Genomic DNA, 26,695 nt, shown 5'->3' with positions numbered 1-26,695 from the left:
AGGGCTCTGGAGAAAGCTGCTGTGATGGTGCTTCTGTCACTGGCCCACGGGGGGAGTCAGTGGCTGCTTCTGGATGAAATTCTTGGCTCTTGCTCCTCAGAGCAGGAGTTTGTCAGTCACTTCTTTTCATTTGTGCTTAAGTCCTCTTCAGGATTAGGAAGTAGCATGAAGTCTGAAGTGGGGATTGGTCTGGGAGAGCAGTGGTTGGAGATTTATGGGCTTTGAGGAACAGTTTCAAGTAATTCATAACAGGACTTAGATACTTGCTAGAGGTTAATCATACATTTATAGCAATAGCTTCTGGACTTTGGAAGTTGATCATATGTTTATAACAACAGTTTCTGGGCGTAATTCTGAAAATAATGTTCTTGGTGAAAGCAGTTGGTCTGGTCCCTCACTTCACCCCTGTGAAGGCTAACACCTGTCTAAGGAATGCACCAGCACACAGGTGATAGTTGGTGGGTTTTTTGTAGAAACTATAAAGAGGAAAGAGAAAGATACCTCTTCACTGGCCATTTCAGCTTTTTTTTTTGTTTCCAAGCTCTAATACTTTTGTGATTTTTAAAAAATCTTGTTTCTTCCTAAAAACATAAGGTATGTACATGTTCGTGCATAATCAGACTACTGGATGTTGGAGTCAATTAGCTTCATCATATCTTCACATGAAATCTTTTATAATAACTAGTATTCTTATGCTTTGAAACCATCTTATTTTTTATAAAAATACTCTTGCTCTTCCAAAGTATTTTTGAGAGTTACACCAACCTGGTTTAAAGGGGCAGCAGGTTGTAAAAAAATGTTCCCTTAGAATTGTTTATTTTAAGTATTTTAGGCAGCTTCAGAGCAACCTTTCCAGAAAGCTTTTTTTTGGTGTGTTAGGAGAAATACCCCTTTGGTGTGAGAATAGTTCCTGTCTACTGGTCCATCCTGTCCCCAGTGATTTTCATAGAAACAGCTTAGTCTGTGATTTACTGGAGGTTTTTCCTGTGACAGCAGAGTTTTACAAAATATAGAACACAATATCAATATAGAACAATATCAGGATGGATCGGATTCAGCTTTTACTGAGGTTTGTGCAGTCTTTTTATTGCTTCATTAGGAGATGATTCAAGTCCTTTGAATATTTTTTGATTATTTGATTCTTTTTCTTTTTGGTCTGATTTCAGAGTCACTGAGAAAAACTGAAGGAGCAGCAGACAACAAAGCTGCACACTTAAAATGTAGCAATACTCTGCAGGAATCCTAAAGCTGTAATATGTGAGCAATGGGCCCTGAGCTTCTGTCAGATAATGTCATGCATGCTGAAGTTCCTGATAGCCTGCATAACCTCATAGAAACCAGATTGCTAATAGCATGTAAAGGTGCACTTTCTAGATACCTCAAGGCTTTCTAATTTTGAGAAATATTTTGGTACTGTTTCATGTGAGGTTCTCTTGAGCTAAAAAAAAAAAAATAAAAATCAGCTCCTGATTCCCTGTGTTCTCCATTGTAAGATAAACTCTAGCATGAAATTTCTAGTCAAAATCAGAGGAGGGGGAGGAGAGAAGTAGTCACCCCAGAACAGTACAGTAGTGTGGCTGTCAGGTGAAGCATTTGGAAAACCAAATCCAGGTCTATGTTCTTCATAGATCAAACCAGCCGGGTAAAGTTTCTCCACCCTTCTATGGGAGTTTCTTAGTCCTTGAGCTGTTCTTTTACCCCTGTTGCTTCTCATGAAAACCTTTGGAAGATCTCCTTTTGTTTTCCTGTGGACAGAAGCCTTTTGGAAATCTAGAAGTTTTACAGGACAAGATGTTGTGTCCTGTCCAGCTTGTAAAGAATTCTGCTTTTTGGTTTTGGCAGTTTGGTTCCAAACACACCGTTTCCCTCTGCAGAGTTTTCTGGGAGCACAGTTCTTTCATGGATGCTTGGATTTAGGTTCTAGAACTTAGTCCCATGCTGGCTAAGAATGACTGCTTCCCCCATCAATTTCAGAAGTAAGTACAAAATTTAGGATTTTTATTTCAGCTGTACTTCAATAAGTATTTCTCATGTCCATAGAGCCATCCTACTGCATATTCACACATGCCGATATAAACAAAAAGCAAAAGGTAGCAAAACCCACATGCATTTAAATGTTGTTCTGGGCAACTTACAGAAGGAAGAGGAAAAAACCTTTTCTTTCTATCATCCCAGTAGGTGAATTCTTAACATTACTGATCTCAGTTCTAGAGTTTACCATGGAAGGGAGATGTAAATACCGAGCTCAAGACAGCTGTTCGGAAGTATCAGTATGTAAATGTAAAGTGCATAATCACTGCTGGGCTTTTTAGTGGTAGCAATTTTTCCACTAATGCGAACATTTGTGAAAATATATTTCTCCCCCATTAGATATTACTTCTTTAATTGCATAGTCATGAGAGCAGAGGCTATGTGTGATTTTAATGAGGGAATGGTACAGAAATGAAGGGAAATTAATTCTTTGAAGCAAGAATTTTCTAAGTTGTAATGTACTTATAGATTCACTTGATTTGTTATCACTTGAGCTGTTCAAAGGAATGTGATTTCAGTGGTGATTAGATGCCTGTCCCATTTCCTGGGGGAATGAGGTGCTCTCTGGTCAAGAGCTGTGAAATATTCCCCTTTCAGGATTCATTCTCGGTCTGAAGCAGTGTGGTGCATTGTGTTACCCCCGACAGGTCACCACTGTTCTCTAATCACCCTGGAGAGATATTTTCTCTGAGTTTCTTTTGTTAGGAGGATGGACAGAAGCTAACAATGAAACTTAGCTTGCCTCCCACAGTACTTCCTGATCCTTGAGACTCCTTTCCAGTTTGCAGTCAGGACACACTAGTGAAGGAGTATGTAGGAAGGTTGTTTGCCATACCAGTTCTGTTGACTGAGTGCTGTACTGATTGACAATAAGTGTTCAGAAATTAGAATTTCAGGCCTATGAAGGCTTATACATTTATTGCAGTCCTCACAGTGTGTAATGAGAAGCGGACAGTTTTTTGTGTTTGGTTTTTGCTTTCAAAATCCTACTTCATTATATAAGTAAATAAAAGTTTCTGTTCTCATTTAAAAACTTAATATGTGCTCACTTTTAAGAACTTACATTTTGAAATTGGTTGGCATTTTTGATGACTTGGAGTGGCAGTTTCACAGCAATGCCTGGCAAGGGCTTCCCAGAATAATCTCACCATATCATGACTGTATTCTATATTGTCTTTTATCTGTTTTTAGACTATTTGCATGAATCTGCAGTAGTAAGATCAGAGTCCTGCTCTATTTTAGGTACTTGTTTGGCAGGGTCTTCAATTTGCTTTCAGTGTTGAATTTCTTCACTTTGCAGTGTCTGTCTCTGGAACAATTGACATGTTCACAAATACAATGTTTCCAGTTAGAATGTTTCCCACAAGCTTTGAACTTTTTTCTGATACTGTTCGCTACATATATATTTATTGTAATAATTCTGTGTCCGTACAACAGAGAAAATTCTAGTTATGGCTCAGGAGAAGCTTTAGAGTCTTTGTTTTGGTAATTTTAGAAAAATACTCGGTCTCCATATTTTCTGGATACATAGCAGTAAAGGATTCAAGCTGTTCTGCTTACTGATAGCATTTTCTGGGTGTTTGGGGATTAGCTCTGCAGTTTTTCTTGAGTCTAAGTGGCATTTATTACCTTGCTTTTGCTTACAATGGCAAAAGAAGATAATACAGAATGGTGATTTCTGCTATTCAGTGGCCATCAGGACTTGCTGAATAACAAATATGAATAGCTCAGACATTGACTAAAATCTTATAGAATGAATTTCAGATTCTTAATGAAAATCAGATTCTTAAATCCAAGGTTGTGTTAAAAGAAAAAAAAAAAAAAAGAGGCAATTCCTCACCACACAAGGCACACAGTGCAGTTTCTCACTGTAAACATGAATGTGCTGATGATCGATACTGGTGACTAAGTGAAAAAATCTAATGGTGCTTTCTTTGGTTGTTCACATAAATACATTACTTCTCTGAGACAAGTAATTTACAAATTTTGGAAGTTTTACTTAAATGACAATTTGTAGCTTCTGTGGCAACTGGTACCTGGAAAATATAGTTGAAAGCAATGCTATGACATGAAAAAGTAGCATGTAGTAATGCAATTATATGTCTTCATGTTATGAAGAGGCATTGATTAAAGATGGTGCATCTATTTTATTTCATCCATCAGCAGTCATTTTCTGGAGGTAGTACTTGAGAAATGCCCCATCTCTGGAAGTGTTCAAGGTTGGATGGGGCTTTGAGCAATCTGGTGTAGTGGGTGCTCCTGCCACAGCAGAGGGGTTGGAACTGGGTGATTTTTAAGGTCCCTTCCAAGCCAGACCACGTGGAAGAGGTTTTACAGTGACTTGTGAGAGCCAGAGAGAAGTTTAATAAGAAGGTCCATGTTTACCCCTGAAAGAATTTTCTACCAAGGTCATTGACATAGAAACCAAGGAAGAAAAAAGAATAAATAAGAGAAACCTCCAACTGCTGATTCCAATAAGCACCTTGTTTGTCTGTCATGACAATGAGTAAAGTGTAAACTTAGGAGTTTTGTAAGAATGTATAAAAAGCATGCATGCTATAATAAAAAAGGGTTTCAAGCCTTCTGAAAATGGAGTGTGTTGCTTTGTATTGTCTCCATCTCATCTACGACAAGACCATTCTATGGTTCTGTGAAACTGGACTGTTTTTCTTTTTCGACAAGCTCTTTGGCGGAGAGCCGCTTCTCTATAAAATCCATTCTTGACAAGATGATGGTCAGTCAAATCAATTGATCAAATATCTTGTTGTCCAGTAGTAGGAATGTGAGACCGAAGTTGAAATCAGTCTGCCAACCCTTATTACTCCTTATTGCCTACATAGAAAAATCAGGAGTGAGTTTGGCCATAAGACAGAGCTTGTTCTCATTTGCATTTCTCCAGAATGATGTCAGTGGCACTAATGATGCAAACACATCCTGCTCAAGCAAGGACCAGAAATCAGGCCAAGTCCCTAGGGAGTTTTCATGCTGGATGCTACATGTGAAAGATGAGCTTAACTCTTGTCAAAGGCTGCAGTGTGTACTGGACAGATAATGCAGAAGTTGGAGTAGCTGATGCTAATATGGTTTCCAGTGCTGCACAGCCTTCTACAGAGAGAAATGGAAACCTTGCATCCTTCACAGGGCACTGTGCTGCCCCCATGGCATAAGTGTTTCTGCAGTACAGTCATACCTTGTTTGCAGTGTAAGGAGTACCATAAGAGCTGACAGGAGGGTGAAGCATTTGCCATGATGCTAAGAGGTACTGGTATTCATCACATTGTAAAATTCTAAATTTGTTCTTCACTATCTCATTCTTTCCTGCTGCTGCTTCTGTTAGGACTTCAAGCTGCAAAAGCGCTTAGTCCTAAGTCAGTGGTAAGCTGAAGATGCTGGAATATTATCATTCTTTTCCTGCTGGTGTTTAAGAATAGTCATGGAAGCTTACAGGAACACTCTGTCTTTTTGCTTATTAAGTGGTCTTTGTAAAAACTGAAATGCTGCCCTTTTCTAAAATCTGAAGTACTGAAGAGGCCTACATGGTTTTAAGTTAAACTTCCAGTGGTTCCTCAATGTTTAAAGTGTGTAAGAAGAGTATAGATATGTGTAAAGTGTGGAAGTCTGTGATAAGACCATGCTTGCCCTTAGAAGTAGCAGTCAGATTTAGAGGAGATGTGGGAGTTAAAAATTTAGAGCTCCATCTAACTATTCTAGTTATCAAATAACTGATATGGCATCAGTAACTAACAAACATGTGCCACTAAGAGGAATGAGAATTGCACATCCACGTGCTGTGCCTTGTTTTTGTTCTTGCTTTGTTGGGGGCTGTTATCTTCTGAGGATGAAGCGTGGAGAGAAGCTACTCATGTAGTTACACTTCTGGAATTACTGCAATCCATTTTCCTCATCTGCACTCCTTAACAGCAGAAAATGAGTTGTAAATGAGGTCGGGCTATTTATGCTTTATGTAAATTTCAGAAAGTTAAGTATTGAATCAAACTAATGTTCTCCTTAACTTGAATATTTTTATCTCATCATTAAAAGAAATTTAGATATGACTGTTAAGGAAGAGGAAAGTGTTTCCTTGTAGGATGTGTAGATGATGGGTTAAGAGTCTGTAACTTAATTGTAGGTGAACACATTTTTTTTAAAGGAAAGAAAGTAAATTAAATACTTTGACTAAGTTGGGAAGTCTGACAACAACTTCAACAGTACTCTGTGCTTCATGACTAATGAAATCTGGGCAAGTTATGAGATTGTCTGGAAAACTGCCATGGTCCAAGTTCCATCCTATTTAAAAGATGATAGCCAACAAATGAAAAGATGTCACCATCTGTGGTAGGCAGAAGATAATATGCAGAGTGTGCAAGTCCATTTACAAGTGATTTTTTTTTTTACTTTTCTGATAAGAAATGAAGGAGGTTATTTATTTGTATATTTTTACGTATAGACTATGTATGCTTTCTGTAATAGCCAGTTTTGCTCCTTTTTTTTTCCAGAGTCAAGATGAGAGATATGCTTTCATTGCTGAATGGTATGACCCAAATGCTTCACTCTTTCGGCATTATGAACTTCTGTATTATCCAAATGATTCATCAATTGAAATGGTAAGGATGTACGAAAAAAAATCTATTGTCATAAATTTAATATCCAATTAAATAGTTCATAAAATGGCAATTCACTGCCTATACCTAATAATTTTCCAGGTAAGAAAATTTAATTTGAAATGTATCTTGTTCTGTTTCTAAAATGAAAAGAAAAGCAAGTGAAGCATATGGAATAGCTTCCACGTTTTTGATTCGTTTTTTTCTTTCTTGAAGCTTGCTTTGGTGTGGAGAGATTATTTTCACAAATCTGTTTTCATTCAATCTCTACTTGGGTTTCAGAATTGAAACTCAGCAACTCTGGCCTACTGCTTGAGAAGAGTAAGCTGATGCTATTCCAAACAGGAGACTAAGCTTCAGCAGGAATTCCGGAAGTCTCTGAAGAGTAAAGTGTAAAAGATTCTTACCAAAGTATAGGAAATGGTAAATTTGGTTTAATGACAAGTAGGACATTTCAGACAGTGAGATCCAAATTTTTTCATCAGTGGTGCTTGCACAGACCTTTCTGACTTGTCGTTTATACAACTAATCCCATTGCTTATTGACAGCAGTGAAAACCGGCATTTTGCAGTAGCAGGCATGTATATAAAAATATAATATGTACTGTAAAGATAATCCTCATGCCAACCCATGCTTTGTGCTTCCTTTTAGGAATGATTAAGTGGCATGGATTAGTCCATTCCAGTTCTTAGTGAAGAGTCTAAAAATAGCCTAGATTTGGATATTCACACTTAGTAATTTCATTTTTAAATTTTAACTTTCCTGCTATAAAAATCAATTGCAGCTATAAGAAATCTAGAGCAATTGGCTTTTTCTTACCCAAACTACTGCTCACTGAAGCAATAATACCCAGTTGTGTGAGAAGATGCACTTTGCACTGATTACTAAGTTAGTTCTTTGTATGATGTCTGTATGTGCACAGTTTTCAAAATGTGAGGTTTCTAATTTTTATTTCCCAGAGACAGTTTAGCTGATCAGTCAGGAACTGTAATAATCTTCCTACACAACCATGTGTAGGCTGGCAAAATTATTCATTTCACCTACATGTCTCAAAACCAAGAGCTTCCAAGGTGTTCTTGAGGTTCTTAATGCAGTACCTATGTCTTTGCAGACTTTTGCACTTTGTTGGTGTGCTCTTAGGTTAAAGTAGTGTGGTGTGTACGCAGCCATAGACTGCGTGTGGGCAGCACAGGAATTAGAAGAACAAAAATATATGTGAACACCCTTAGAGAAAGAATAGCTCAAAATCACTTTTGGGGATGAGTTTGTGGACAGATATTACATTTAGAATTATTTTCTAGATTGTTCATTTTTTATTTCTGCAGAACTTGGTGATTGTTTTTTTCATTATTACTGCCTTTTTCTTCTGCATCTTCTAGTACTTTCCTGTGGAGATGACAACCTGCTCTTACCTCTAACATATCTGAGAGAAGGGAGGTGATGGTTATGAGCCAGCTTTCCCCCACATATGAGGAGGTTGTTTCATTCCCTTCCCCCCATCCCTGACAACAGCTTTCCCTTATCACACACCTCATCTGCAGGTGGAGCAGAGCTCTTGAAGGCTTGTGTTATGTGAAGTTTTGAGCTTAACTTTTCTTTCTGTCCTTTATGTCTTGTTTGGTGAAGTAGATTGGCAATGGGAATAATGAGAGAAGTTTCCAGCTTGCTTTGCAGCTGTAAGAAGACAGCATAGATTTTTGTCAAAGGACAGCAAGCAGTTCTTTCAGTCAGACTGGATCTATTGACAGAGAGGCCCCATGCTCCAAGTATTCCATAGATAACAACTCTCATGGGGAATTCTTAAAACCTTAATACCGTTTCTTTCTACAAAAGATTTCCTAAAAAGAGAGAAGAAATCTTTAAAAATGAAAGATTCTTATCCGAGAACTATTTTGTTTTGGATAATTTATTTCTACATGTACATGGGCAAGAGTGGAACAGTCCAGACAGTTTTGTATTTCTTCTGCTGTGGCTTATCATTCAGTTTGTAAAAAGGTCTTTTAAACATATTCCAAAGTCTACTCTAAAGAGGAATCCTTTAACACAGGTAGATCCCCTCTTCTTTTTGAGAAGAGAGAAGCACCTTGGGGTGCCTTTCTAGCAACCATTTGCGAAATAACCAAGGAAATACTCAAATTTTTGGTCAAGATATTGAAGAATTTGCATATAGTTGAGACAGGCTAATAGGCTTCCTGGCAAAGTCCAGGTGAAACAAGTAGCCAAATTCAAGTTGGTTTCTTTGATTTTTTTTTTTACCATGTTGTCATTTCATTCCCTACTGTACTTGAATAGTGAACACTTAGTAGGAGCATGTATGAGGGGCTAAGGACATATCAGGAGAGAAGGATTCTTCCTTACAATCATGCCTCAGCAGAAGGCAGTATCAAAATAATTTGCGGTTCTTCAATCTGCAAAGTTTTGGCTATCCTGAAAACAATTACAATTCTTCTAGCCTTTTAACAGGACTGTATTCACACTTTTCAGAACATGGAATTTTGCTCTTAAAATTTTTTTTCCCCTCCCAATTTTGTGGGAATGATGTTCTTTCTTTTAATGCTTTTGTAGTGGATACACCATTGCAGTTGAGGACAGCCCCATCAGGTTGAGACAGAAGGGGAAGTTTGGCCTGAGGAGGACGAAGCTCTTCCTTTCATAGGCTTCCACCTCTCCAGGAGTTGAAAGGCATCTGTAATATCTACTTGCAGTGAAGAAACTGTTCAGCAGGTTGACTTCTGTGCCTTGTCAGCCCACCCAGAAAAGTACACATTAATGTCTGGCTTCTTGCTTGGAGTGATAATACATAAAGCTGAATAGTCCTGACAGGCTTTTAAGCTTGCAGCTCTAGGCAGTGAGAACATCTCAGCCAAGTATTGCAATCATCTCTCCGTCCCTAATACCAAATCTTACGCAGTCAAATAGAGCATAATATCAGTAGAATGATGCCCCGAAGAGGAGACCTGCCAGTGTGTATCCTGCTCATTCTGGTGCGAGCCACTGGGCTGTGAAACTGCACGGATGTGCTAGGGGAACTCTCAGTGAGGCTGGGCAGAGGCATTCACCAGGCACCTGAACCTTTTATCACAGCTTGAATTAGAACAAGCAAATTGCAAACCAAAAAAAAATTCAAAGATAGCTCTTAGCCTGAGACTATTTAAATGGAATAAATTTGTAATTGCGGTTTAGTCTTCTAAGCTTTCTTGGTACACTTGTTAAGTTCAAAGGGCTTGGAATTAAATTGATTAAGTGATCAGATTCAATCCCACTGTACTATGGAAATTTCTGACAGTAAAGGTTAAGTTGAGTTTGCCCAGAACTAAATCTCTTGCTTAGGTAGATTTTAATCTTGTTTTTGCTGCAGTACGATGTGAAGAACCGTCGCATGTTCCTGAGGCGCACCAAGTACGAGAGCTTGCGCCTCGAGGATCTCTATGTGGGCAGCAAAGTCACTGTGTTCTCCCGGCACCTAACCATAGCAGACTATGGGAATCTGTACACATCTCGCAAGCTTGGGAGCCGCGAAGAGAGGTGAGAAGGGAGATTTTGGAATCTTGTGGTTGGGGTTTCAAAGTAGAAGTTTGCTAGAAATGAGGTATCTGTACTTATGTGGGCAGAAGAGGAGACGGCTGCATGTTTCCATGCAGTTTGAAGGTATATGATTTTCTGATGGCTGCAGAGAAACAAAGTTGTACCTTGCAAGGCCAGCTTCTCTGTCGTGTCAGCTGCTGGCTCCTCTAGGTATCTTGGAGAGAAGAGCGGGAGGAAGAAAATGGGTCCTATTCAGCTTTGTTACTCAGCCAGGGCAGGCAGCAGTAGGGTTCTTGTGATTTGTGGATTCTCCTGGGACAGAATTGAGGTGGTAACTGATGTGTGCTGGGCTTGAAAGGCCTGGACCTCGTGAAAGTTGCAGCTGTCTCTCTGGGATCTGTGCAGAAGCCTAGTTCCTCACCAGTCAGCTCTCTGTTAGTAGTAATAAATGAAAGTACTCGAGGACCACTCCCATTCTCTGTTGTTTTTCCTCACTGTGGAGATTTTTTCTGAGAATTTTTTTCAGCTTCTCTTAAGCTCTGAGTGCATGAGGACAGAAATACAGTGTAAGAATGCCAGTAAAAATTTCAGGCTTGTTTGTTAAGATGAAGTTTGTTTACAATGGATGAAGATAAGACTCATAATATATTTTTGATTTAAAGACTTGCTTTGGAAAAGACTTCAAGAAGCATCTGAGAGCATATATAAGGATTAAGAATACGAGAACACTAAGGTTAATTTAAAGAAATTTAGATCTGGTTTAATGGCAGTGCAGGTAATCTCTGAATTTGCAAATTAATACACTTTTATAATTTCCTCCAGCCTTTTTGAAAAGAACATAGAACATTTTCTTAGGTATGATATTCCAGTGAGCCTTAATCACTTGCTGTCTTGCTCCCTCCCAGTAAATGGGCTTGTTTGGAACTCTTTTTGGAGAGTTGTACATAGGAAGAGCTGCATGTTTTAACGCACATCTTTGTCTTAACTGCATGAAAAAAAATTGTGTGAAAAGACATGCCGTAATATCTTTTCAGATGAGTTCTGGTACTTCTCTAAGCTGGGGTTGGGTGTGGTGAAAGATCAGCAAAGGAGGTAGAGAACACAAGGGGATGGATGCTGTATATGTGGCTACTCTTTCTGTTCCTCAGTGTAGCTTTGGGTAAATTATAAAGATGTGGTAGATGTTTAAATCAGTGTAAAGTTGAGTATTTGCTGTTCTGCCTAAACTAACATAATGCCTGGTGCTCTTGCAGGGCTCCTGCAGTTATACCAGGAAAAGGCAGCTAATGATAAAATGACATTTTCTTCTAGTAAAAGACATTGCAGTCTACATGACAACTTTGTAATTGTGTTGGTCTTAGGTGGAGGCAAATTTTTGTACTGCTTACAAATGGAGGAAAAGGCATTTATGACATGTCAGCTGTTTGGAAAACATTTTAAGAATGCTGGCTGAAAGATAACATAGATATTCAAGTGGTGTTACATATTCAGAATAGCCCAAAGGAACATAGTGAAAAGTGCCTTACTCAGGCAAAGAATCCTCAAAATTCAGTTCCTTCACAGAAACTTTCACTGAGTAAACAGGGTCATATTAAAAAATTTCCTTGGGCAAAACAGTTGCATGTGAGTTATTTGTCTTTTTGGCTTGTTCCTAGCAGGCTTTACAGCAGTTATTAGATGTAATAAGATTTATGCCGTGCGTGATAATTCCCAAGATAATCTGTAATTGGAATTATATTAATAATTTTAAGGTTGCTCTATGAAGCAGAATATTCCTCTCCTTTGTTTTTTTTTTTTCTTTTTTTTTTTGGTCTGTTGTGCTGTACAGGACTACTGGCAGATCAGTTTGACTTTGGAAATACATTCTTTGGTCACTCAATGTGTGCTCAGACAGGCTCAGCAGAAGCTTTTGAGCGAGACTGTGGAGTGAATATAAAAAAAGTCTTGAATGTTTTGAATTAGGGACCTTTACTTTTGTCAGCAAAACAAGTGAATGTGACCCTAGGTAGATGAGATACAAAACGGATGTGTAGAAAAAGGCTAGATTTGCACAGAATCTAGAATTTGTTTTCTAGAATTAAGCTAGAATTATTAAGACAGTTTTATTTCAGTTTCTATCTCTGCTTTTCTTAAGTCTTGAGTCAGTTTTTCAATATTGTTGTATTTAAGTGTTCTGCATTTCTGTTCCCCTCCCAGTGTAGCATAAGAAAACTATCACAAACAGTGACTAAAATGGTTAGGTCAGCATATACTTACTTAGAGTGTGCCACTTAAGGAATCACTGGCATGGGACAGGGCTTTGTCTTTCTGTAGCCTTGTAATCCTGGGTGGTTGTAACCTGAGGCAGACATTTGTCTGACCAGTGTGTCCTGCCTAAGTAGGCGTTACTTAGAGTCAGTATCACTGGTATTGAAAAAGATGTTAGAAAACTTGTGTGTCACCCAGAAATACTTGTGTTCTGTTTTGAGTGGGATATGTTATTCTTATGCTTCTAGACATTGACATAATCAGCATTTCTTCCCCTTCAAGACATAAGCTACTGTACGTGCAGCAGTCCTATTATTAGAAGTAAAGTAGGTCTCAAAAGCATAGTTATAGCATGGTTTGTGCATTGTTCCTTTGATCAGTTCTCATTTTCTGTTGTTTCAGTACTCGTTGCAGTACTGTCACACAGTCCCTCTGAATATGTAAGCAAGTGAGCTTAATTTTCCTTCTTTCTCCTTGGCTCCTAGACACTAAGCAGTTTTCAAATCTACACTGCAGACTGCGTCATGCCAAACCCCATGAAACGTATCCCTAATTAAAACTAAAAATAGGGCACAGGAAACAAAATCCAATCTCAGAAACAGTCCTCAGCATCCTGAAGTCTGCTTTTTGTATCCTGCTTGCTTCCGAAAAGCTCACACTGAAATGCTAAAGTTTAAATATCAGTGTCAGACACAAGACGTTACAAGGGTTGCTCATTGCAGTTTGTATTAATGTCTTCTAGGTAAATTGCATCATAATGCAGTATTTCTTTGCAAATTTGTAGGAATTACACTATTACTAAAACCCTTGAAATTAGAAAAATAAGGGACAATTTATTTCTAGCATTACCAGTCTATCTCAGACAACCTGTGTAATAACATAAATTCAAAAAAGTGTTCCTTGAGGAAACGCAAATGGTGCTGGAGATCCCATTCCAGAGGTTTGATCGTTATTGTTTGTGGGAAATGACAGTGTTGAGAGCCGCTTGTGCCAGCATGCAGGTCATGCATTGTGTGATTCTCACTGGTCAAACATGCAGCTGCTCCTCCTCATGGGCCTCGATTCATGTGGTACACCCTGTGATATGATAAATAATATCACAAAATGAGGTGGAGCTGTGAAATCCTTGGGAAAGAGGGACCAGGCTCTTAGGCTGCATGGAGTATGCCAGCAGATTGTGTTCAGTGTTGGTGAGAGGTCAGCCTTTCCTGCTCTGAAAATGGGGTTAAACCAACTTTAGCCTGCACAGCTGTGGACTGAAGCACAGTGTTAGTTGACTGCTTCCATGCAGTTTCTGGCTGCTGCCTTAGTCCATCAGTGGTTTTGTATCCTACTTCCCCATGGGTCTGAGCCTGAGAGGCTCTGTGTATGGGAGCTTTGTGGTGCTTGAGGAAATCTGTTTGTTTCTGAGCTCTGAAGGTCATCTACGCCTCTCCCTTAGTTGCCGATAAAATGTTGCATATGTTCAAATCTTCCTGGTTACATTTCCTGGTCCTAACACCTCCCTTGCTCTACATTTGCTGTGAAATAGTCTGTCTCTTGCCAAAGCATCTGTCGATCTGGGGTCACTTAAGGTTCAGAGCAAATGTAGTGGAAGTTCATCCATCTCCTATAATCTCAGCATATTTGCCCTGGCTGGAATATATTGCTGCTAACCTAATGGCTGCTTTCCGTGCTGGTACATAAAATATATTTGCAATTTGCAATTATTTGTCTTTCATTCAAGGAAGTACTAAAATAAAAATTCCATCTTGGAGAGCCTTCTTTATTGAAAACAGTGTAAAAGATGGAAACTGCACTTTAGGATTGTCGGAGATGTGGCATTTCTGAGATGCAGGGTTGAATAAATCTGTTGGTTTGTAAGCCGAGCACATTTGAAGCTGACTCACCGTAAGATGAATGCAAATAGAAAATGCAATTTTACAGACCTTCTTTTTGTGCTTGTTATTTTTTATTAATAATATGTTTTGTGCTGATGGTGTTCTTGGTGCTGTGCAAAGCTCACTAAAACAGTCCTGGCCCTGGGGATGTACAGTGTAGAAAGATAATTACCTAGAAGATAGGATGTACTTGGAAACAAAGATGTGGGGGAGAGTGTAGAAATTTTTGGATTGATGTCCCTTGGAATACATAATATAGCTGTTAGTCAGTATAAGAGATTAAATACCTCCTCTTCCATTCTTTTATTGTGTCTATTAACAGTGTCAGCTATTTGGCATGCACATTCTATACCATGAAGTTTTTATACTGTACCAAGCACAAGAGGATCTTCTTCTTCTCACAGAGGTCTTCACTTATTTTCAAAGTATTAATAAAACAAACTCAAACTTTGAGTTTTATGGAATGTTCAAGTAACATTTTTTATCAGGAATTTTAATAGCTTCAATTTTATCTGTATGACTAACATTAGGGATAAAGGGAGCTGAGCAAGCAGTGGGAGAGATTAACAATTCAATTGTGTTCTGATCCAGACTGAGGAGCTGTTGAGATACCAGTTATCTAAGGAATAAGTGGTCAAATTGTGTGCTCTGAGAGCAAAGGGAGAAGATGGTAAATAATAACTGCTGGTGGAACATTGTGAGCTGACTTGGGTTAGAAAGCCAAGGAAATTAAAATGTGCAAAGCTTGTTCATATCAGAGTAATGTGTTGCACAGGCATTCAAGAACAGCATGGAAATTGATGAGACACTGGAACAGTGAATATGTGACAGTGACAGAACTTCTCTCTTTGATGTGCTGTTTTTTTGTCTGGGTATGAGCCAAACATGCACACCAAATGCTGCAAGAAAAGTTGTGTTGGCTGTATGTCTCTAATATATTTTTTCCCTCCCCAGAACTCTGGCTTTGATTAAACCTGATGGAATGTGTAAGATGGGACAGTTATTTGATATCATTATTAATGCTGGATTGACAATAACTAAGGCCAAAATGATGCTGCTTTCAAGGTAAGGAATTCTTAAGGTTAGCTCTATTGCATCTAAATATTTTTCCAATTAAGAGTATTCTCTAAAGCTATTCTTTGTTGTCCCATGTGTCAGATCCATTCCAGTGAGTAAGAGAGGTAACTCATGAAATTCATCAGTTTCATAGTTCTGCAGGTTTCTGAAAGTATTTAGAGATGTAAGCTAAGTATTAAAAAGTGCTGTGCAAATGAGTATGGGTGATGAAATACGTCATGTCTGTATGAGCCCAAGGTGGCTACCATAGCTTTAGCAATCCAGCAGTGTTTACTACTGACATGTCTGTATGTCCTCACCTCAAAGCTTCCTCATATAGGCGGTGTTGCTCATTACAATAATGTTGTCTTTAAAGTATTTGTTTTCCTTGCTCTCAGTAAATCTGTTGTCTTAATTTTTGCTCTCAGATTTTTGCTGGAAGTCCTAGGCAAAGCAAGTGATCTTCTAATGGTGCAGGGTTGGACAGGTTTTATTCATGCATCTTCCTAATCCCCCAGCCTTCAGTGTTCTCCACTTCTTAATGAGCCCCAATATTTAAAAGAAGGCATGCTTCAGAGGAAAGAGAACATAATTAATTTACCATAGAAGACTTTCCCAAAGTTACTGCATTACTTTTCCGTTGCTGCTTTGCCAAACCTATTTCTATGCAACATGTTTTTGGAAAGAAAAGCTATCTGTCTTACATAATACCACTTTCATGTATTCTTATTATTTATGTGTGAGGTCAGCAACAATTTTTCCTTCACTTCAGAACCTTTTTGGCTTTCCGAAATACTGATAAAATAACTATAAGACTTCCTCCTCTTGTCTCTGCATACACCTGCTGCAATATCTGATGGTACTGGTTCCAGATCCTCCACCCAACAACTCCAATTTAGGAGTTCAAACATGTTTCTAATGTTTCTTTGCAACTCATAATGTTCTTTCAAATTAGCTTTTTTTTTTCTTCCTCTCTCCTGCAATATGAGAGATTTGATCCTGAAGTGTTGTTTTGGGTGATGCTTTGTTTGAGTGTCTATCTGAAAAGTCAAACTATTGAGCCAAGTCACATGCTTTAGAGTTGCGTCACACTGAAGGGAAGAAATGGAGACTTGAACTTTTACTGCCTACTGCAATATAAAAATTTCTGGTTGTCTTGTATAATTGAAATTAATTATTAGTAAGCACAAGAATGGGCTGTGATACAGAATGTATTTAAATAGTGTCTTGAGTATTTTGTGGTTTCTCTGCATACCATCATCTCAATTTCTTGGGACTGTGCCATTTTAAAATTATAGAGCTATGGCTTTGCCAAAGTCTTCTTACCCTTATATTTCTGCAGGCTTGCTTGTTCAAGTCATCATCATCATCTACTGCTTTCTTTAAAGGGATTATTAACAACATTTGTCTGTCAATCACTGTTAAGTAGATTCATACCTTCTGTAGAAGTTGTAGCCAAGATATGGAAGTGTGGGCAGGCACTTGCTTCTTCGCTCTCTTCCTTTAATCCTGTGTCAGTTCAGTCTGTTATACATAGGTGAACACTGTTTTCTATTCTTTGAAAACAGAGAACTAATAATGAAATTAAAAAGGAGCTAAGTTATACAATACAACTGCACTTTGGTATTTATTTTAGTGGGAATTACTAACTGAGTAGTAGAGCTCAATTTGTTTCAGAAACAGACCTCTCAAATACTTCTTTGGAATCAGAAATGGTAATGCTTAATCTCTTCACATATCTTTTTCATATTTGCTTTCCCAAATTCTTTGGTGAATTAATTTCAGAAGAGGATTTTCTTGTGAAATAATGAATTGTAGGCAAACCTTTTGCAGACTGTAGGCTTGAAGTGTGAGTTTGCAAGAGTTCTTGTGTCTAGCATAATTTTTACATCATGCCTCTGCCCTAGTTTGGAAAGAAAGGGAAGTAAATCTACTGTATGGTTGATAAAAATATTTTGGATTTTGAATGGCTCATACTTATACTGAACTAAAAGCAACAAACGAGGAATTACTCAGGTCATTTTGATAAAAAAGCTGGAGAAAAATGTGACTGTTCAAACATTGATAAATGTTAAGAAAATTAAATTTTTCTTATGTTCTTCTTGATGTTATTTCTTTCCTCTGGCAATATTTGGTTTAAGTCTGGACTGGACTGTAAATGGGAGAGAGGCATCAAAAGTTCAATTTCAGATGATAGAACTGTGCCTTTGTTCAAATTTGGAATCTGTTATTTGAAAAATATGCAGACAGTTTCTGTCAGTAAAGAGAGCTGCTGAAAATGAGCAAACTCATGAAGACCAGAAAAAATCAGAAGACTGTGCTGCAGGTAAAAACGACTTTCCAATTTGGAATCTCACCCTACAGCACTGGTTTATTATGAACTCTGTACCCAGAGTACAGGTCAGCAATATTGCTTTCTTTCACTTGTTGGTCCTCTTAAGAGCTTGTCCTTCTCTACAAATTCCAGCTTCAAAAAGTGGTACACACCAGAATTTGGAGCAAGCCGATACTGAGCCTGTGTTCTCAACAGGATTTCTGAAGCTGCAAAATAGCAGGTTTAGAGCTGAAAAACTTCATGGATTTTTCTAGCTGTTGCCATGTAGAAAAAGCAGATCAGTAAGTAAGAGTAAAATGTGAGAAGCAGCTGGAGAAAAAGATGGAGAATAGCATAGAGGAGAGTAGGTTGGCTGGTGGGGTGAAAAGCCACAAAATGGTGTGTCCATCAGTGGAGGGATGGTAGCTCTGCACTGCAGTGGTCCCCAAAACCTTGTAGTTGGGTAACTGAACCCAGTGCCGGTAGGAGTGTGGCTGTGGCAATGCAGAGCTTTAGAAGGGCCACCACCCTGTCTGAAAAGATCATATTTTTGCTTCCAGCTCCTTAGGAAAGGCTGAGTAACAGCTGTGCTGCAGACCCACTGGGTATGACTGGTAGCCTTTATTTGCCTGGCAGTTTCACTGCAGAAACCCCATTGCTTTGGAAGAAAGCAGTGTGTAGTCACTGCTGTGTTCCCTAAGGAGACTTCAAGACCAAATTGAGTTTTGAAGTGTGAAGTGTGGGAGAAATCCAGTTTTAATATGGAGGGCATTATGCTGCCTATGCAACTTCTAAGATTTGAGGACACTGAATGGAAACCAGGTTATGCAGTATTTTGTTATGCACCAGTTTAATCAAACACTAGCCCTGATAAAGAAGTGTTCCAGTGGAGCAGATAAATTGTTTATGGTTTAAAACTAAACTTCATTTACCAGTATTCCCACTCAAATTGACGAATGATGAAGGCAACATAACAGCAAATGCCTTGCAAGAAGGTGACTCTGCTGCATTTATTTCTCAGCCTGAGAATGTGGGGGCCATCAATGACTGTGAAATGGGCTTTAGTAATTCCTTCTCAGAGCAAGAGCATGAGGAGTAGTCAGCTGTACTGGTAGCCACACAAAATAAGAAATTTAAATGTAGTTTCTGTTATTGGACACGAACACCCAACAAGTTGTCCAGCTTAGGAAGACATTGCCTGTAGAAACATGTTTATGGATGATATTTGAAGGAATGATAATTGTGGTTTTCAGGGAGGTTTTATGTATGTGTGTATGTATCTATGATGTATGCGTGTGTATATATGTGTGTATATATATATATATAGCTATATCTGTAGCTATATCTGTGTCTTTTTACTTTTTCAGAAAAGAAGCAGCTGATTTCTACGCTGATTATCGAGCAAAACCTTTTTATCAGTAGGTATATCAATTTCAGCTTGATGTGTGTTAACCTTATTTATTGAACGCACAAAATTCATTTACCGTTTTTGATGCCACAGGACCATGGGAGAATCAGAGAATGTCTTAGTTGAATGGAGCCCTTTGCAAAGCATGCACCTTTTCTTCTTCCTCCAGGGAGAGATCCTTATTTCAGCTATTTAGGGTTTTAACTCACACTTTTTACAGCCCAGTGGTATCAGGGGAATGTCTTTTGTCCCACAGAAGTGAAAATGTTCCTAGCAGGGCAAAACTTCAAAGCCAAGAGAAGGGGTATCTTCAGGATCAGGGTGGAGCTTGCAGATAATGAGAATTAGGGGGAACACTTAGTTGTAAGAATTGATTTGGTAACAAGTATCCCAAATAATAAATAACTGGAAGGATAGTTCATAGGGTAGTTTTACCTGTACTGCTACCCTTGGACAAATGTCAAACTTGCATGATGCTAGACTACTCCACATGATGTGAGAAACCTTAGCCTTTACATAACTGACCAGATGGATGCTTATGACCCAGAGATTGAATCGTTTCTACTTTCCCTGAAAGTGCCAGCAACTTTCTTTTCTTCCCTCTCCATTGTGCATTATGCCTCTTCTAAGGAGAAGGTGCCTTGTGTTTTTCAGCCGTGTTGGTGCATGGGTTTGCACTGATGTAGTTGAAAGACCTGGTTTCAGTACTGACACAAAGTGCTTGAGAATTAGCATTGCCACATGCTCTCCAGCAACAGCAGCTGATTTGTTGTGGGTCCAAATTCAAGCCCTTCAGAGAGACATGGCCCCAGGCTATGTCTGACCATGTTGGAGGTCAGAGAATGCATGATTTGGAATTGCCTTTTCTTTGCTGAGTAAGCCTGCTTGAATATGTTGATAAATAATCAAGAATTTTGCCTGAAGTATTATTTCACAGATGTATGTCTATACTAATGGTAATTGTCTGAGGAACTGTAGCCTTTGTCCTCTGTGATGTGCCTGTCTCCCATTCTACAGTCCTATTGGCTACATCTTCTGTATAGGATTTTTCTTTAAATTAGAAATAAATAGCTCTAGAGCATTCCAAATCAAATAGAAACAAAAGACTTCAAGGCAATAAAGTGCGAAATCTACGACTCATTTATATTTGATGTTGTATCTTGTCTTTAAATTCATATTTCATTCGCAAGCTCACTAGTCAATGTAAGGCTAGTGAATAGTAAGGAAAAATAACAATTCTATTATTTGGAAAATAATGGTTTTCATATTAAAGAAATTTAAAAAAAATAATATTCAAGGATTAGTCTGCTCAGTAAATAGTGTTGTAGATTTTTTTTTCTTGGATGTATGTATGTATATATTTAACTGTCCTAAACAAGCAGACTCTGACCAAGAGAACCTGACGTCCAATCACTTTTTATTGTGCTGTTTCTTTATGTAACTTTTCATAGTTTTAATACTGTTTCTTTTCAAAAAATCTACTAGGATTTCTCTTTTCTTCTTGACCAGTGATCATTAGGAAGAAGTTAGTTGGAGAAGCATGCACATCCACAATTATAATTGTGTAAAGCTCTTCTTTTAAACAAAATAGTACAAAACTCAGGGTCAATGTTCTCCTTTGCTGGTTCTGTCCAGACTAAACAGTGAAAAGACAGGCTTATTGGTATGCATATTTTGTGAAGATACTGAATTATAGTTATTGGTGTTTTGTTTAGTTTTTAAATGAAATGTTTGGGTTACCAATTTTGGATGTTTGTTTTCTATTGTAAGATGGTCAGGACAGGAGGTAGGCTGCTCCTGACAGCTTCTTCTCCTTACTTGGATTCATCCCGTTAAAATCACTTGAGTTATGCCAAGATGTAATAGCTTTGTGAGTAAGTCCCTTATCCCATGCAAATTTTCAACTCCTTCCTTTCTCTCCCACTTTGGACGTTGGCTGGGCAAAATCCATGGGAGAGATCTGTGGGGCAGTGGACAATTCAGCTTGAAAGCAGTGCTGATGTTCTGTCAGGGGGGTAGGCATCCAGATCATGTATGAGAGCCTTGAAATGCTGCTGTGCAGAAGAGGAAAGCTTAGGAATCATTCCTGTTAGACAAGTGGTTACCAGGGTCTCTCTTTTACTGTTACCAGGACACCAGTACTGATCCTTTAAAAATTCTTTTGGAATCTAAGACTCTACAGAGTAGCTTGAGTGAGTTTGGGTTAGCTACATGCTGGTTTTTTTCTACAACCATAATAAGGGAATGTCTGCACGAGACCTACCTAATCTAACCTCTTCCTCAAAGCAGAGTCAACTTCTAAGTTAGATCAGGTTGCTCCAGGTCTTGCCAGTTTGAGTTCTGAGCATTTCCACTGGGTCATGTTTTTGTTGGTTTTAATTTGTAGCATGGATCACCATGTGCTGTTTCCATTTTGCAGTGAGCTTCTCCAGTTAATAATGAGTGGCCCCATCCTTGCTATGGAGCTCTTAGGAGATGATGCAGTGAGTAAGTGGAGAGCAATAGTGGGGCCAGCAAACCCTACAACGACTGAGAGTGATACGCTGGACAGCATCTCAGAGAGCTTTGGACATTGTGGCCTCAGAGATGCAGCTCATGGCCCAGATTCAGTTGCTTCAGCTGCTAAAGTAAGTTTTTGACTCTTTCTTGACTGAGGTTATTTTTACTTTTATCTGCTAATTAGGATTAGGAATTTCTCATTTTGTTTCTACACTTGAGTTCAGAACTAGTTTACTTATTCTCCATGTGCTCCTTTTTAGCATGGAAAAATAAACTACCTGAAAACAGAAAACTTTTATCACAAAGGTGAATCTTGGGTGCTTTGACCAGGAGAGCATGCCTGGTCATTTTTAATGTCTCCTGTACATTACAAACAGTGAGTTAATTGCATAGTCTGTGTAATCTACCTGCAGTCTACCAATGCTGGTCATAAAAAGAAAGGGATTAAGCAATTAAATCCTTTTGTGCCCTCTTGTGTTTCACACATCTGTTCTCCTTCACAGTTCTGACTAGTGCTCTGCTTGCAGCCTACTTTGCTGTTATTGTTCAGAATGAAAAATTAAAAACCCGGCCACGTTGTAGTGCTTTGTGCTTTGAGAAGTAACACAGTGGACATGGCTTTGAGGAGTTTGGTTCTGTTTCGCTTTGTTTGCTGTGTTTCTTTTCTCAGTGCTAAGAAAAAGCCCTGGAACTGGGTCATAGATATTACCATTTCTATAGAATTAAGGTGACTTTTGTGTGCATTGTTGTGGGGTAGATATGCTAATAAATGATGGCAAGAGTAAAGTTCATCTCATGGTTGATTGATGTGTCGCTGTGGTGTCTTAGCTGTAAACCACTTTAGCTGGGGAAAGATACCAGTTGTTGCTTCCTTGATTTAAATCTTCCTCTTTAAATTGGAACAGCTGCAGTAGCACGACTGGAGAGAGACCTCTGGTTAAATAGTTAGATGTCTTCAAATATAAGGGTGAAAGTTTCTCTTTTTTCCTGTGTACTACCATGACAATTGTGCCAGCTTCTGAACTTAGAGTGTAGGAAAGAGTATCTATTAGCATAAATTCTTAGTTAGAAGCGTGTGTGCTTAGATTTTAGTTTGTTATTCTTGTTGCATTTCATTGTGTTTGAAATGATGTCCAAAGGCCCTGTTCACCTGCAGCCTTTTTATGACACTGGGATTATTTTGCTGAACATCTGCAGGTGTGTGCATCTTTGTGGTGTTACTGATACCTATCTTTAATAAATCAAACGAAATTTTGAATTTAGTGCCCCTGTGCCTTTGTTAATTTAGTAGGCCTAGTATTATATGGCTGTATAGCAGTTGCTATGGAAACTAGTTGGCTGTGCCTGCAGAAGATTTGCTGAAAAGAAGGAAATATAAGATAAAGGGACCTAAATTAACTCTCCTGACAGAAAACTGACGTCTCAACCACATTTAATGAATGTACTGTGAGATGAACACTTAGAGGTGAAAGCTGCATTGTTCTTTTGATGGCTAAATGACAAGTGAAAATATGTCTCTGATACACTCTAAGCTGCTGTCTCTCTGCAGGCCAAATTTTGTAATTTTTTTAGATCAGGAATAAAGGGTAAGGAAAGTAATTTTTTTAAGGCTCCACAAGATTATAGTTTGGCCTTTCATAATGCAAGTCCTTCAGCATTATTGAGTTAATTTCCTTTTATGAATTTTAATGGATAAACCAAGTGTTAACTATTACACATATTTCACTGCCTTTTTCTGGCTGCTTCTTTTAGAGTAAATAGCAATTAATAGAGTGGGACAGGTTCCTTGAATCATGCAGAATTTTATCAGTAGAAGGATGTAAGGAATGAACCCAATTGTCTCAGGTGCACCCACTTAAAATGTGGATTATTTGTGAGTAGAAAAACAAAGGCGCTTTTTCCTTCTGTTGAAAGATCCATTGTCCAGGATCCATTGTCCAAGATCCAAAGCACGACAAGTTTGAATTGTGTAATTCTTCAAGAAGGGATTATAGAAATGGTTGAAGTGCTATGAGCTAAATGTGAGTCTATTCCGTTTAAGTTGAGCTAGTAAATTAAGGGAGACAATTCCAGGAAATGGCCTTTAGCATCGCTACTGTTATACAGGAAGAAAATCAAATACATTTGGTAGTAGTATTTCTTGGATGAAACGTTTTCTCTTAAATAGAAATGTATCATTTCTCTTACTGAATATCATCTATAGGTACGAAATGGAACCTGTGTTTTGTGCATTTGTTGATTGGCAGATTGTGTAACATATGTGAATAAATGGTAGGGAAAAAGTGTGAAGCTGGCAGTGAACAGTGAAAAAATATCACTGAGGAAAGAAACCTGACTGCCAAGCTCACCCCAGTATGGTCTAAGACCCAAGGTATCTGATGCCTAAATAGTGATGGTGGGAAGAAGGAGATTGAAGGCAAAAAGATTTCTTTGATTTATCTGAGAAATCAAAGCAATTGAGTTCATCAGCTTCAATTCAGTAAGACTTTTAAAAAAATTATAGGGCTAAAAAGGCATGAGAAGTGACTCAGCAATTTTAGACAAAGTTTAACTGTTCAAGATGAAAGGGATAAAAATGTAAACAATTTGGAAGGAGAAATGGATAATAGTTGTATTTTTGTTTATGTAGTGGAAAAGATGATTTGAAAAAAAAGGAAAAAATTAAATATATGTGTAAGGGAGTGGATTTGGAAAGATACTGAGGAAAGAGAGAGAGCATTAGTAAAGCTGGTAACATCTCTACCAAATTATTGTTGCATCAGCATTTTGAGTGCTCCGAGTGTGAACAGATTGCATTGCAGAACTGAAAAGGAAGACATTGCAAGAAATACTCCAATCCTGTTTTTGTGATTGTAGCAATGGTGCCAGAGAGGAAAAGATACAATTGAGACAATGCTTCAGGGAAGAAGCATTTGTAGGAAAAAAAATCTGCACTAAAGGTTTATCTTCTGTGATTATGGATACTTCAGATGATGTTACTCATGATAAAAGCTGATGTGTGCCACTAGATCAAGCTAAAATGTATTTAATTACAATTGTTTTCAGGAGCTGGAGTTGTTCTTTCCCTCCAGTGGAGGTCGTGGACCAGTCAGCAGTGCCAAATTCACAAACTGTACTTGTTGCATTATTAAGCCTCATGCTGTTAACGAAGGTAAGCAATGCAGATAGCAGAGGAGAAAGCAGTATGTGTCCATTGTATACATGACCATTCCTGTGCCTTCTTTTTGGGAGAATGAGACTCTGTGAGCACAGGGTGTATTTCACATGCAAAAGCTTGCAGATACATTGTCTTTCATACACATTTAGTATTTCTGCAGTTCATTTCCATGAAGAGTGAGTGAGTCGTGCTTTCTGTGCAGATACCTGTTCACTTCAGAATAAGAAGGGAGAGGCGAAGAAGAGAAAAGATTAAAACCTATGTGAGGTGTGACATATCTTATTGTGACAGCTTCCCATGTCCTTGCTCTGTCTGCCCAGCACAGTCACCTGCTGGAGGTTAGCATCTTCCCAAGAGAGTGAAAGCAGGACACCTGGCCATGATCCAGGGCTCTCTGCTCAGGCAGTGGCACATGAGATTAAAATGACTCACAAAGGGAGATTTGTGCTGTTAACAAATCTCGTTCTGCTGAATGCGGTGGGGATGGAAAGTAGGAAAGGCTTTTTTATGAAAGTGGGCCAAAGACCCGAAGCATTTGGTGGATTCTGTGATGCTTTCTGTGCTGGAGAATGCTCTGGGAGTATGCAATGTGAGTATTGGAAATGTTTAATGCTCTGCTGTTACCATGCAAAAATAACCTCACTTGTGTGCCGTGTACTTAGATCCAGGAGCATGTGTGGGAGCAGTGAGTGCAGTAAAATATTTTGACTCAGGCACTGAAACAGCGTTTCTGAATGCAGAATAAATATCACCATGTGAGAGCATAGTTTTTTCTTAGTAAAATGCAGAGCACACTGCAACATTCTAATAACTTCTTTGTGGATAGCTTAAATGGAAACAGCCGAAGTGGCTGGAGCAGTTTCCAAGCCTTTCACACCTCAGGTGGGATGTCTAGAGAGCTCGCTGAAATAATAAAAAAAAGGCTTTCACAAGAAGGAGTTTTGTAGTTGCTACTGATAATGTGCCTGTTATCTTCCAGATCTTGCATGGTATCTGCTGCTGATAAGTCTGCCAAACAGCAAAGACACAGCAATGTTCCTTTTCCAGAAATATGGGCAGCAGCTGGGACTATGATTTTACCCAGCTACATGTTTGCAGAGGACAAACTTTTCTGTGGCAGGATTGTTAGAGTCCTTCATTTGACTGTAAAAATAGCAAAGTGGATGGCTTGGACTGTTTGGGTTTTTTTTAGACTTAGATAAAATTTCTGTTACATACAGAGGTTCAGACTCAGGTTTTCTTTTCCTATTTTTAATCTTACTCATCTCTGTAGATTTCAGTGTGCTGTCTGTTCCTTTTTTTTCTGGAACTTCTCTGAATTTTTCTGAGTTACCAGAAGACAAATTGTGACCCTATTTGCACATCCCTCTGGGTGTGTGAGTGCCTGTAGGAGACTGAGGGTGGTGAGGAGAGGAGGTATGAATGTAGGTAAACTAAAAATGTGTGTGCACATCCAGATTTGCAGTGTGAGTGCTGGTCTTAATGTCCCCTATATAGTCCTTTTTCTTACACCACAGAGGGCTGGAAAGTCAGGGGACAGCTGCCAAAAAACAACTAAAATTTGAAAGACAAAAAGTATACCTTGTGTGAGCGTTCTCCCTCCATACAGCTGTTATTACCACCCTCGAAAACCAAGAAATCAGAACTGACTTTTCTAAGTCAGCAAACTGTTTTAACGCTTTGTTGTGGTTTAACCACAGATGACCACCAAACCCCACACAACCGCTCGCTCGCTTCTCTGGGATCGGGGAGAGAATTGGAGGAGTAAAAGTGAGGAAACTCATGGGTTAAGATAAGGACAGTTTAATAGGTAAAGCAAAAGCTGCACGCCCAGGTAAGTGGAAAGACAGCAGCTGGAGAGGAAAAGAAATCCTGTGTGGCCTTCAGTGGGAAAAGGTGGTTTGGCAAAGCCAGAGGCATGGAGAGAAAATCATGTGGGTCAAAGGATCAGAGCCTCTTTTGCATTGGAGTTTTGAT

At 38.7% G+C, this 26,695-nt stretch overlaps 1 protein-coding gene across 2 annotated transcripts in view; it reads left to right on the top strand.

Moving 5' to 3' along the window:
* Window positions 1-26,695, top strand: part of NME7 (NME/NM23 family member 7) — a 91,001-nt gene that overhangs the window by 11,057 nt on the left and 53,249 nt on the right. Inside the window, exons 2-7 of one of the 2 annotated variants that reach the window (XM_038131864.1) lie at window positions 6,528-6,635; window positions 9,991-10,157; window positions 15,239-15,349; window positions 19,022-19,072; window positions 21,482-21,689; window positions 24,607-24,712. In XM_038131864.1, the coding sequence (XP_037987792.1) occupies window positions 6,528-6,635; window positions 9,991-10,157; window positions 15,239-15,349; window positions 19,022-19,072; window positions 21,482-21,689; window positions 24,607-24,712 (751 nt within the window). Of the gene's footprint in view, window positions 1-6,470; window positions 6,636-9,990; window positions 10,158-15,238; window positions 15,350-19,021; window positions 19,073-21,481; window positions 21,690-24,606; window positions 24,713-26,695 lie in introns of those variants that run through there. The other variant, XM_038131855.1, reaches the window with a different exon arrangement.

This window comes from Motacilla alba, chromosome 1 (genome assembly GCF_015832195.1).
Source record: "Motacilla alba alba isolate MOTALB_02 chromosome 1, Motacilla_alba_V1.0_pri, whole genome shotgun sequence".
Classification (NCBI taxonomy): Eukaryota; Metazoa; Chordata; class Aves; order Passeriformes; family Motacillidae; genus Motacilla; species Motacilla alba.
The sequence above is the reverse complement of the archived record's forward strand: the minus strand, read 5'-3'. Positions and strand labels throughout refer to the sequence as shown.